General features: G+C 35.7%; 1 protein-coding gene across 9 annotated transcripts; it reads right to left on the minus strand.

Moving 5' to 3' along the window:
- Nucleotides 1–152: 152 nt before the first annotated feature.
- LOC107559703 (cadherin-related family member 5) lies at nt 153–12,424 on the minus strand. 9 transcript variants are annotated; one of them, XM_016243606.1, is made up of 16 exons: nt 12,267–12,424; nt 10,970–11,069; nt 10,312–10,520; nt 9,937–9,993; nt 9,766–9,858; nt 9,070–9,156; nt 8,611–8,721; nt 8,345–8,515; nt 5,943–6,033; nt 5,746–5,852; nt 5,361–5,561; nt 5,095–5,226; nt 4,767–4,845; nt 4,120–4,313; nt 2,253–2,273; nt 153–1,653 (listed from the first exon to the last, which is right to left on the minus strand). In XM_016243606.1, exons 2-16 carry the CDS (start codon nt 11,061–11,063, stop codon nt 463–465), a joined length of 2,838 nt encoding a protein of 945 aa, XP_016099092.1. In that variant the 5' UTR covers nt 11,064–11,069; nt 12,267–12,424; the 3' UTR covers nt 153–462. The 9 variants fall into 9 exon arrangements, with proteins under 9 accessions (XP_016099092.1, XP_016099128.1, XP_016099101.1 ...); XM_016243642.1 differs by lacking the exon at nt 10,970–11,069; XM_016243615.1 differs by lacking the exon at nt 2,253–2,273.

A 12,424-nucleotide genomic window follows, 5' to 3' on the forward strand; every position in this document is an offset into this window, starting at 1 on the left:
ACTAGGTGGTGATCTGCTCACTTTTACTTCATTTGAAAAACTTTTTTAGGCATATTGCACCTGTTTTTCTATTTCTTTGATATTATCCGTCCCACCCAAGTTTAATTTTAGCAGAACTATCTACACCACAGGCAGTCTTATTGTTTGTCATCAGTAGATTTTATTTGAGTTTGCAATGCAAAGTGCAATTTCAATACAAAGAATGCATGTCCGTGTGCAATGATGTACATTATATAATGTAGAAAGGGCACTGGATGTCTGAAAACCATCGGTGCAGGGCAAAATTTTAAACTTTGGGTTAGAAGTTAGCTTGACGCTTGTATTACTCACCCATCAGTTCATTGCCTCGCAGATGCCAAATCTGTTCTTTTCCCGTTTTACAAATGCTCATTTGGTGCTCGAGCTCAATTCAAACATTGAGTTGATTCAGTATCACTCTTAGCTTTCGTCAGTCTCCCATAATCATCTCCCGTCATTAGTTTCATCTGTGTCTGTGTCGTAGAAACATTCTATCTGTGTGTCGTGAGGATCATGAAGATAGTTCAGATGTTGACTACTTGTATCTAGATTAGATACAGACTCCTCTTCTGGGCTACTGTCATCTAAATTTGTTGCAATGTCCTCATTAACATAATATATGTTTGAGCTTGGGGTGTTGTCCGTCTCAACTCCCAGACGTTCTTCCGATCCATTGTATTGACCTGGATCTAGTGTTAATGTGCTTAGATGTGTTTGTAAGTTACTTACATCATGAATGTTTTGTACAGAACTTTCAGCTTCTGAAACTTGAGGATCTAAATTAAGATCATCCGATTTTCTGGTCCCATCTGTTTTAAAGCTTTCTGAATAATTGACGACAGGTTTGTCGGCCTCTGAAACCAAGGCTTTAGGGTTAATGATACATGTCTCTCTTTGAAAAGTGGAGAACTCTGCTTGTGAAGTGTCCTCTAATGCTGAGTTTTGTGTTACTGTTTGATCTCTTTCTTGACTTTCAGTTGAGTGTCTTTGTATTCTTTGTAGATCAGACTTGAATCTGTGCTTTCCAGCTATTTTTTGGTTCCTGATTTCCAGTGGTTTTGCATGGATTCTGTCTTCTAAGTCAATTTTTACTTGTGTGTGGTCTGTATTATGTGTTTCGTAGTCTCGGTTGTCTCTTTTTAGGTGCATATTGAGCATTTCTGACTCGTTGTATATGTCGTCACAGTATGAAGTGATTCTTTGTGATTGGATTTTAAATTCTTCTTCTGGGAGATCTGAATCATCATTTTCTAATTCGCAATCCATGTTAATTTCTTCTAAATCGGTACAAATCTCCACCTCTGTTGTGAACGTAGTCTCTGTATTTTCTTCACTCTCCTCATCCCATTCCCGAACCACAATGTAGTCGTGAAATGACACCGTTTTATTGTTAAACCTGTTCACGGGTCTCCCGTTGGGCCGCAGTGCCAGATAATTGCGTCTTGGTTCCCGTAATGATTTGTTGAAGGTAATTGATGGTAAGTTCACAGATGATGATGGAGGTGGTTCCTCTATTTTGGTGTAGATGCCCTGTTTGCCATAGAAAGGTGAGGTGGAGTGGTCGTACTCACTGAACACCTCGTTGTGATATGAGAACGTTTCCTCCACTAAAGTCATCGGTTGGCTCTGGTTCATCTATCAGAGAAAAACTGTCACTCAGCTGGATTTACAGTTGCTTCCCTGAAAACATTTCTATCATTTAAAAGCACAAATGCACAAGGGTTGCTATGGGAAATTTGAAGGTGCACGGAATAATATTGTCCTTATTTTAAGGAGATTTCAAATGATGCACACTACTATTCAACATTGAATGTATCTACAGTTTCCACAAAAAATATTAAGCATAATAAGAATTTTTTGCTGAGCAGCAAATCAGCTTATTAGAATGATTTCTGAAGTATCATGTGACACTGAAGACTGGAGTTATTGGATTTTGCTTGTGTGTGATGCAGCATGTACACTGGTAGGTGTATAAATTCCAAGACCACTGATACTGTATATTTGCCAGAATTGAACAAATACTTGCACTTTCAAAGTTAAAAGGTTTGGGATACCGCATCAAGTAGTGTCTGATCTGACACTCTCTGTGACTCATATAGAACTGCTTTAATCGATATTCTCAGTTTAATAACAAAACAGTCAGTCTATGCTTTAAGAAACCATTCTATTTCCACTTTTTACCTAAATGAAAATACAATGAGGTTCACTAAGGGAATGCAATAACATTAACTCACCATCCGGAACCATCTCAGACACTAGACATGGAATATTAAGAAATGCAAAAAGATCCTTCAGAAATCATGAATTATTTCAACTAAAAATTATTGAGAAAAAACTTTTAAACTTCCATAAAATTATTAAGCAGCACAACTATTTTCAACGTTAATAATAATAGTCAGAAATGTTTCTTGAGCAGCAAATCAGCATATCAGAAAGATTTCTGAAGGATCATGTGACACTGAAGACTGGAGTAATGAAACTGAAAATTTAGCTTTGCATCACAGGAATAAATTACATTTTAAAATATATTCAAATAGAAAACAGTATTTTAAAACTGTAATATTATTTCACAATATTACAGTTTTTACCCTATTAAAACATTTTTAGAAGCTCAAAGTAGAAGTTGTTACATAGTTCTGTTTCTTTTTTTTTGTTTGTTTCTTAATTCGTTTGGAACATATGGATAATATGCAGTCTCTAACATGTCTGTTGTGTATGTTGCATGAATATACAGTTGTGCTCATAAGATTACATGCCCTTTGCAGAATATGCAAAATGTTAATAATTTTAACTAAATAAGAGGGATAATGAAAATTGCATGTTATTTTTATTTAGTACTGTCCTGAATAAACTATTTCACATAACAGATGTTTATATATACTCCACAAGACAAAATAATAACTGAATTCATAAATGACCACGTTCGTGAATCCTAATAATCTGTGTTGTTTCCTGGATGATCCATGATTGTTTTTCTGTGTTGTGATAGTTGTTCATGAGTCCCTCGTTGGTCCTGAGCAAAATCCTCCAGTTCCTGCACATTCTTTGGTTTTCCAGCATCTTCTGCATATTTGAACCCTTTCAACATTGACTGTATGATTTTGAGATCCATCTTTTCACACTGATGGCAATTGAGGGACTCATACACAGCTATTACAAAAGGTGGAAACATTTACTGATGCTCAAGAAGGCAACACAATGCATTAAGAGCCAGAGAGGTGTAAACTTTTGAACAGGATGATGATGTGTAAATTTTGTTTAATGATCATATTTTTTTCATTTGGTACTGCACTTACATAAATACTTAAATGTTTCCCAGAAGACAAAATAAGTACAATTTACCCTGATCATCCAATTCAAAAAGATTACAGCCCCCAGCCCCAGCTCTTAATGCATTGTGTTCCCTTCTTGAGCATCAGTAAACGTTTTCATCTTATAAATAGTTATGAGTCCCCCAATTGTCCTCCATGTGAAAAGATGGATCTCAAAATCATAGTCAGTGTTGGAAATATGTTGTTCAAATATGCAGAAAATGCTGGAAAACCAAAGAATGTGCAGGAGCTTGAGGATTTTTCTGAAGAACAGCAGCCAGTTGAACTGCTCAGGAACAACAAGGGACTCATGAACAACTATCACAACACAGAAAGACAGTAGTGGATCATCCAGGAAATTAAGATTCAAGGGTATGTAAACTTTTGAACCGGGTCATTTTTATAAATTCAGTTATTGTTTTGTCTTGTGGAGAACATATAAACATCTGCTATGTGAAATAGCTTATTCAGGACAGTATTAAATAAACAATAACATTTTGTATATTCTGCAAGGGGCATGTAAATTTATGAGCACAATTGTATCTTGTCTTACCACATTAGGGTGTCTGTTGTCAGCCACACTGGTCCGGATGACATGATCCCGCTTCTCTCTGATCATCCGTATGCACCGCACCAGTGTAAATAAGGTAAAGGCCAGCATTCAGGACAGTATTAAATAAACAATAACATGCAATTTTCATGATCCCTCTTCTTTTGTTAAAATTATTAACATTTTGTATATTCTGCAAGGGGCATGTAAATTTATGAGCACAATTGTATCTTGTCTTACCACATTAGGGTGTCTGTTGTCAGCCACACTGGTCCGGATGACATGATCCCGCTTCTCTCTGATCATCCGTATGCACCGCACCAGTGTAAATAAGGTAAAGGCCAGCAGGATCAGACACACCCCTGCCATGCCCTCTGCCCTGCCCACTGTCTCGCTGCTATACACATGCCCCGCCCCCAAAGGACCCTGTGGAACTTATACAATACATTTGTTTATTATTTGTTATATGTTTAGCCATGTATTGTCATTATACACTACCAGTCAAAAGTTAAAAAAAATCTTCAAATGTTGCTGAAATATCCTCTTATGCTCACCAACGCTGTATTTTTTTAAATCAAAAATACAGTAATAACAGTAATGTTGTGAAATATTAATACAATTTAAAATGACTTTCTCCTATTTGAATATATTTTAAAACTGGTTTAATACCTGTGATGCAAAACTGAATTCTTAGCAGCCACTACTTCAGTCTTTGTTGTCACACATTATCCTTCAGAAAACTTTTGACTGGTAGTTTATGTTGTGGCAAGCTTTGCACAAACAGTGCTCCCATCTAGTTTGTTGCACACATTAAAATATTTTTATTTTATATATTTGTATATTCATAATTAAGATATCATCCAGAGAGTTTGAAGATTTTCGAGTACCTGGTTGACCTTTCTGAAGAACTTCCACATGCAATGCAGCTTTAACAGTGTCTCCTGATTCCAGGTCAGTGGCTTGAACCTGCAACACAGTCATCAATTGTCTTATTTCAGACATTTTTGAGAATAGTACTGGAATATTGTTTAGATTCTGCCTATAAAAAATTTGGTGGTTAATCAATTTTCACTCTGAAATTACTAGCAAATTTCACAAATAATTACAAAGAGAAGGTAATTAACAAATTGAATTAAATGTGAAATTTTGAAGTAGAAAGACTGAAGTAGTATTTTTAAAAATCATAAAGTGTATTTATGTAGTCTTATGTCATACCTCTAGGAAATATTTGTGACCGGGGTGTAGCACGCTGGTTTTAGCGATGAGCAGTCCTTCTTGTGTAATGTAAAAGAGCTGAGAGCTGTTGTGTTGGGAGTTTAGAGAATACTGCAGTCTGGGATTGAAGCCCTTTAACCCACAAACAGAAACATAACTCCATATTTCATGCAATGAATGTCTTTGTGATGTTGAAACTGGATGTTGACACTGGGGTGTTACTGTTGTGTGGTTTTGTAATGTTGTGATCTTGTTGCGTCACGTACGTCAGTGAAATCTTGATCCGTGGCCTCCAGGATAAGTAATTTGTTGCCGTATGTCATGACGAGTGAGGCAGGATTTGCGCTCTCGCTGACAAAACCACGGTATGTTGAACGACTAAACTGTGGTGGAAACCTGTTTTCTGCTAGGACCCTCACCAGAACTGTGGCTACTGCATATTTCAGAGGGTCATCCGTCTGAGCTGCCTAAGCAGAAACATCACAATGATTTCAAAAAGAAAAAAATCATTTTTTAATTTTTTTATATTTTAGAAAAGTTATTTATTTTTATAAATTAGAATATTATTTATGTATTACATTTACTGTAATATTAAATGTATACATTTATTTTCATTTTTTACACATTTTTGTTCTTTACTCTCAGACGCACCATAACACGCAGTCTCAGTGTCGGAATCAGCAGTCTGTTCTCCACACGTCTGGTTATCCTCACCTCTCCAGAATTACTGTCAATGACGAATCTGCCATTATCTGCGCCTGTATTACAGCAGACACACATATATAATCAAAATTAGTTTCTTGTTCCAGGAGTTTGCTAAGGTTCAATGGTAGAGGAAGGAGAAGCACCTGACAGGATGGTGTACTTTACTGGTGTTCTGAGACCCTCATCACCATCCACAGCTTGAATCAGACCCGGGAAGAAATCCAAGACAATGTCCTGAGTGACAAATAAACAGATGATAAGAAGGAATTAGATCTGTGTACATTCCATGTAAGGTCAATGTAAGGTCCATGTAAGGTCAAAAATAGGCCAGTAAGGTCTTTTTAAAGAAATTAAACTTTTTTTTTCTGCAAGGATGTATTAAATGTATCAAAAGTGACAGTAAAGACTTATATATATATATATATATATATATATATATATATATATCAATGATCCCAAACACACCAGCAAGTCCACCTCTGAATGGCTCAAGAAAAACTAAATTAAGTAGTGTGTGGCCAAATCAAAGTCCGGACTTAAATCCGATTGAGATGCTTAAACAGTCCATTCATGCTCGAAAACCCTCCAATGTGGCTGAATTAAAACAATTCTGCAAAGAAGAGTGGGCCAAAATTCCTCCACAGCGATGTGAAAGACTCATTGCCAGTTATTGCAAACGCTTGATTGCAGTTGTTGCCGCAAAGTGGGGCACAATCAGTTATTAGATTTAGGGGGCAATTACTTTTTCACGTAGGGCCAGGCAGGTTTGAACAGCTTTTTTCCTAATAAAAGAAATCATGATTTAAAAACTGCATTTTGTATTTACTTGCATTATCTTTGTGTAATATTAAAATTTGTTTGATGATCTGAATCTTTTAAGTGTGACAAATATGCACAAAATTTAAAAAACAGGAAGGGGGCAAAAACCTTTTCACACCACTGTATATATATATATACAAACGATTTCTACAACCCCAATTCTAGAAAAGTTGGGATGTTTTGTAAAATGCATAAAATCAATAATACGTTATCTGTTCATTCTCTTTAACCTTTATTTAATTGATTAAAGTACAAAGAAAAAGGTCCAATGTTTTCACTGGGCAACTTAATTTTATTTTGTAAATATAAACAAATTTTGATTTTGATGGCTGCAACACACTCCAAAAAAGTTGGGACAGAGGCACGTTTAACACTGTCATCAACGTTCCTTTTAATTACAATGTTTCATTGTTTGGGAATTGAGGATACTAATTGTTAAAGTTTTGCAAGCTACATTTTTGTCCAATCTCGTTTGATAAAAGACTTCAGATGCTCAGCAGTCTGTGATTGCTGTTGTCTGATTCTGCTTTTCATGACCGGTCATACATTTTCAATAGGAGACCTGGACTGCAGGTAGGGCGGTCTAACACATTCGCTCTGAGTCTATGGAACCACGCTGTTGAGGCATATGCAGAATGAGAGCTGGCATTGTCTTGATCTAATAACCATGGACTTCCCATGAAAGACATCATCTTGATGGCAGTATATTTCTCTGTACAATCCCAATATATGCCTCCATGTTAATGGTTCCTTCGCACATTTGCCAGTCACTCATGCTGTTGCACCCCCATACCATGACAGATGTTTGCTTTTGCTTCTGTCACTGATGAAAGTCTGGATGGTCCCTTTGGTCTTTGAGACTGAGAATTCTAAATCCATTTTTGCAGGAAACAAGTTGAAATGTGGACTCATCTGAGCACAGCACACCTTTCCACTGTCTTTTTGGCTGTCTGAGATGAGCTCTGGCCCAGATAACCCGGCGGCATCACTGCATATAATTGATGTAGCTTTCTCCTAGAGTAACAGAGATTCAAGTTGCATTTCTTGATGCAGCAGCAGACTGTGTTAAGTGACAGCAGTTTTCTGAAGTACTCCTGAGCCCATGTGGCTATATTTAACACCACAGCATGATGGTTTCTTATGCAATGCCATCTGAGGGCTCAAAGGTCAAGCACATTCAACTGAGGTTTCCTGCCTTGTCCTACATGTACTGTGATTTCTCTGGATTCTCTGAATCTTTTCACAATATTACGTGTGGTAGTTGGTGAAAGACCTACATTTTTTGCAATTTTGCATTGTGAAATGTCATTTTTGATTTGTTTGACACTTCTCTCATGAAATTTGGCAAAAAGTGATAAGCCGTGATCCAGCTTTGCTTGCAAAGACTGAGATGCTCCTTTTATACCCAAAAAAGGAGCATCTCAACATTGGGGGGGTTTCAACATTGATGATACAGTAATAAGAAATGTTTTTAAGCAGCAAATCAGCATATTAGAATGATTTCTGAAGGATCATGCGACACTGAAGACTGGTGTAATGGTGCTGAAAATTCAGCTTTGGATCAGAAATAAATTACGTTTTAAAATATATTCAAATATAAAATGGTTCTTTTAAATTATAATTTCACAATATTACTGATTTTATTGTATTTCAAGTAAATGCAGCCTTGCTGAACATAATAGACATCCAAAACATTAAGATGTCTTTATATATTCACAGGGTTTACCTGCTCGTTCTCTGTGATGTTGGCGGTGTACAGAGGATTGGCGCATATGCGGTTGCTGTGACTGGCTGAGAGAAGAATGCAAGGCTGGAATTGTGGGTACTGGTCGTCCCCATCTATCACATTGATGATTATTGTTGCCGTTGTGTTGTAATGCTCATTTGTGTTCGTCTCCTAAAGCCACATCAATATCCGAGTAAATAACAGTTCAGTTTTTTCTCACATTTTTTATCATCACCAAACAAGTATGTATTTTCTGTATGTGTTACCACTGCATAAAGAGTCAGTCGGAGCTGAGTTTTGATCTCATAGTCCAATGACTTGTTGAGAACCACTTTGCCACTGTTGGGTAAGTCCACTCGAAAATACCTGGCATCAGGCTGGAAATACACAAACACAAGTTCACAGATTATCAAGCCGATATACCACAAGAAAAGGTTAAAGGGATAGTTGACGGTAGCCATTGACTTCCATAGTATTTTTTTCCATGGAAGTCAGTCACTACTGTTTCACTCAACGGTTACCAACATGTTTTTACCAACTGTCTTCTTTTGTGTTTAAGAGAAGAAAGAAACTCATACAGGTTTGGAACAACTTGAGGATGAGTAAATGATGACAGAATTTGAGTGAACTATCTCTTTAAGTCAAAAGCGGCTGCATGCAGTAGGACTAGAAGAAGGTTTCTACTGTGGATTTTGTGGATCTGATGAAATGTTTTGTTCACCTACTGATGTTTTATCGATGACGTATGTGAGTGTGTCTCCATCAGCATCTGTGGCCTGGACTGTAAACACTATAGAGTTCACCGCTGTCAACTGAACAAACACATCAAACAAACAGCAGAAGATGGGAGAAAATCTCAGGGATGGAGAAAAATGTTGGAAAAATAATTTCAATATATGCTTATACACGCAATATGCTGCTCAAAAGTTTGGGACTTGAACGTTTGTTTTTGAAAGTCTCTTATGCTCACCAGGACTGCATTTATTTGATCAAAAATACAATAATGTTACAGTAATATTGTGAAATATTATTACAATTTCAAATAACGGTTTTCTATTTTAAAATGTAATTTATTCATGTGATGCAAAGCTGAATTTTCAGCATCATTACTCCAGTCTTCAGTGTCACATGATCTTTCAGAAATCATTCTAATATGCTGATTTGCTGCTCAAGAAATTTCTCTGACTATTATTTTAAATATTGAAAACAGTTGTGCTGCTTCGTATTCAAAAGAATAGCATTTATTTGAAATAGGAATCATCTTTATACGTCTTTACTGCCACTTTTGATCAATTGAATTGATGATGAATACAAATATTAATAGAAAGAAAGAAAGAATTCGTATTGACCCCAAACCTTTGAACAATAGTGAATGTCAATACACTACAAACAAAGAGAATGTATGTTGTGTTTTGTTTTACCTCGCTGAGCTGCAGAGGCTGAACTGATCTTTGTAGGAACTCCGGTTTGTTGTCATTCTCATTCAGAACCTCTACCAAGATCCTGTGTTCAGCCTGACAGCAACATACATTTTTTGATAAATCCAGTTTTCTAAACGGATACTGCTGTGCGTCACAGATTATTCAACTTACCTGTAGGGCTTTATGTTCGTAACACCTTACAGTTGCTGTTAAAACTGAGCCGTGTATCTGTAATATCATTATAGACAAATCATATTAACAGTTTAAACAAAATCATGACAGTGTAATAGCATGCATTTAAAGATTTTTTGGTTACACTTTATTCTAAAGTGTCCTTGTTACAGTGTAATTATACATTTAAGTACTGAGTAATATTAATTAACTACATGCACTTACTATATGGGTAGGGTTAGGATAAGGGTTTGGTTTAGGGTTATTTATTGAATGTAATTATGCATAATTTATTGTTATTATACAACAGTAAGTACATGTACTTGTAACAAGGACACCTTAAAATAAAGTGTTACCGATTTTGTTTTATGTTACCTCTCTATCAATAATCCTAGTTGATGTTGAGTTCAGTCTAACGGTTCTTCCCTCCAGATAAAACCAATCAGCATCTTTTCCAGAAAGTTTTAAGTGCATATGATTGGATGATGGCTGTGCAGTGAAACTGAGGTTGGCAATAAAAGTTCCCATCAGGCTGTTCTCTTTTACTTTGGCAAACACGTCATGCCCATCGTCACAATTGCTTGCTGTCAAAAATAGACACATTATTTATTTAAATAACATTTTTCTTATATTTCTGCTTACAGTCTGCTGTAATGTAAAATGTTGGTTGATTTCCATGTCTGGTTGATGGTAAATTGCAAATTTATCTGATGATGTTTTAATTAGTCAATTATTAGATCATGTCTGATGCATTACTCAGAGCTTGTTGTTCAGCAAAGGTCGGACAGATTAGTTTGACTGGATTGTTGCCTGGATACTGATTTGTTCTTAATTTTCTGTGGCGCACGGATTGGAATTCCGTAATTCCCTGCTCAAACAAAATTCTTTCAGAACTGTATTCGCCTGTTGTACTCAATATTTAGCTGTGTGAGGTCAATTGAAGTTGCATAGATGCATGCACGTCAAATGTGTGTGTGTGCGTGTGTGTGTTTTGTTTTTTGTGTGTGGTCTGTCTCTGTGTTTGTGTTTATACCAATTACAGAATGCCGGCTGACCGCAGAATATAGCTGGCAGAATATTAGAATCTTCCACAGTGGCTGTTCACTGAAGATCAACCTCAAAACCATCTCTCACTGACAGGATAAAAAACAGGTATGTTAAAAATGACATATTGCATTACTGTACTCTATTATTATGAATTGGCTAATTTAGCTCAAGAGAAGGAACTGGCTTAAATGGACCTAAATGCAGCCTGGAAATATATTATTGCTTTTATGTTTAGAAGATCCGGAGTAACATGACCTTTAAATGTTTTTTAGCAAACAGCCCTGCTCATTTAAGACCCATAAATCTTGTAAGGAAGTTCTCAGCAGACAGATAAGCCTTCTTAAGTGCAAACACCCAAACACACACTCTTACTTACACTGTGCTATTTTAGCTAACTAAAACTGTGCTTATTTAGTTTTAAATAAATGTTAACTGAAATAAAATATAGAAAAAAACATTAAAAATCTCCAAAAAATGTCATCTAGTTGCTAAGGCAGCTTTCCTTATTTTAATTTAGTTAAATGTGATGTACTAAAATAATTAAACTGAAATAAAAATGAATAAAAATATAAAATAAAAACTACTAAAAATAACAAAAATACTCCGCAAAATTACTAAAACTTAAAAAAATTGCAAATTAAAAAATATGACTCAAAATATTATAAAAAATTATAATAGCATCTCAGTTATACAAAGATAGTACTGTGCACAACATGCAGCATTTTTCTTTCAATTTTGTATGCATATTCATTCAAATGACATCCTTTAATTGAAATCTGGAGTTATTGTTAGAATTTGCTAATATTTCACATTATCAGGAGTATTCATTTAGCTCTATCAAATTAAATCAATACAAATTGACTTTGCATCCTTATTTTTCAACATTTGGCTTATAACTGGAATATTTTGGATCCCACATGACTTGTTTTAAGCAACAGAAGAGGATTAAAAGTGAATTAAAGACTGAAAAAATCTGAAAAATAATCACATAATTATATAAAACTTTAATGTTTCCACCATTGTGTCAAAGTGAAGACAAACACTCGTGCTAAGATGTCTGAGCATGCACACAGATCTTTTAAAGTTGTTTGCCACCAGTTATACAAGACTATTACACAAGTTATTTGGAGCATCTCACTCTCTCTTATACAGAAGTCAAGACAAGCCAAAAATAGACTTCAGGACCATTTGAGCTGACAAAACCTGGTCATGCTTTGTTCTCTTATTATTTTGATTATTCACTATTGCATTTGAGACAAAGATAAGAAAGCATGTCATCCTACCTGTCCCATCTAACTGTTCTTCAGGTCCAGATGTCCAGATTTTCTCTCCAAATTACATTATTACCATCCACAGAACTCTTTATTTTCTATGTGACTGTGTAAAAGAGAGTTCGAGTACAGAGTATGTCTGTGACTTGTGTATGAGAGTCCACCGCATG

Source organism: Sinocyclocheilus grahami, unplaced genomic scaffold (assembly GCF_001515645.1).
Source record: "Sinocyclocheilus grahami isolate Dianchi unplaced genomic scaffold, SAMN03320097.WGS_v1.1 scaffold22.1, whole genome shotgun sequence".
Lineage (NCBI taxonomy): Eukaryota > Metazoa > Chordata > Actinopteri > Cypriniformes > Cyprinidae > Sinocyclocheilus > Sinocyclocheilus grahami.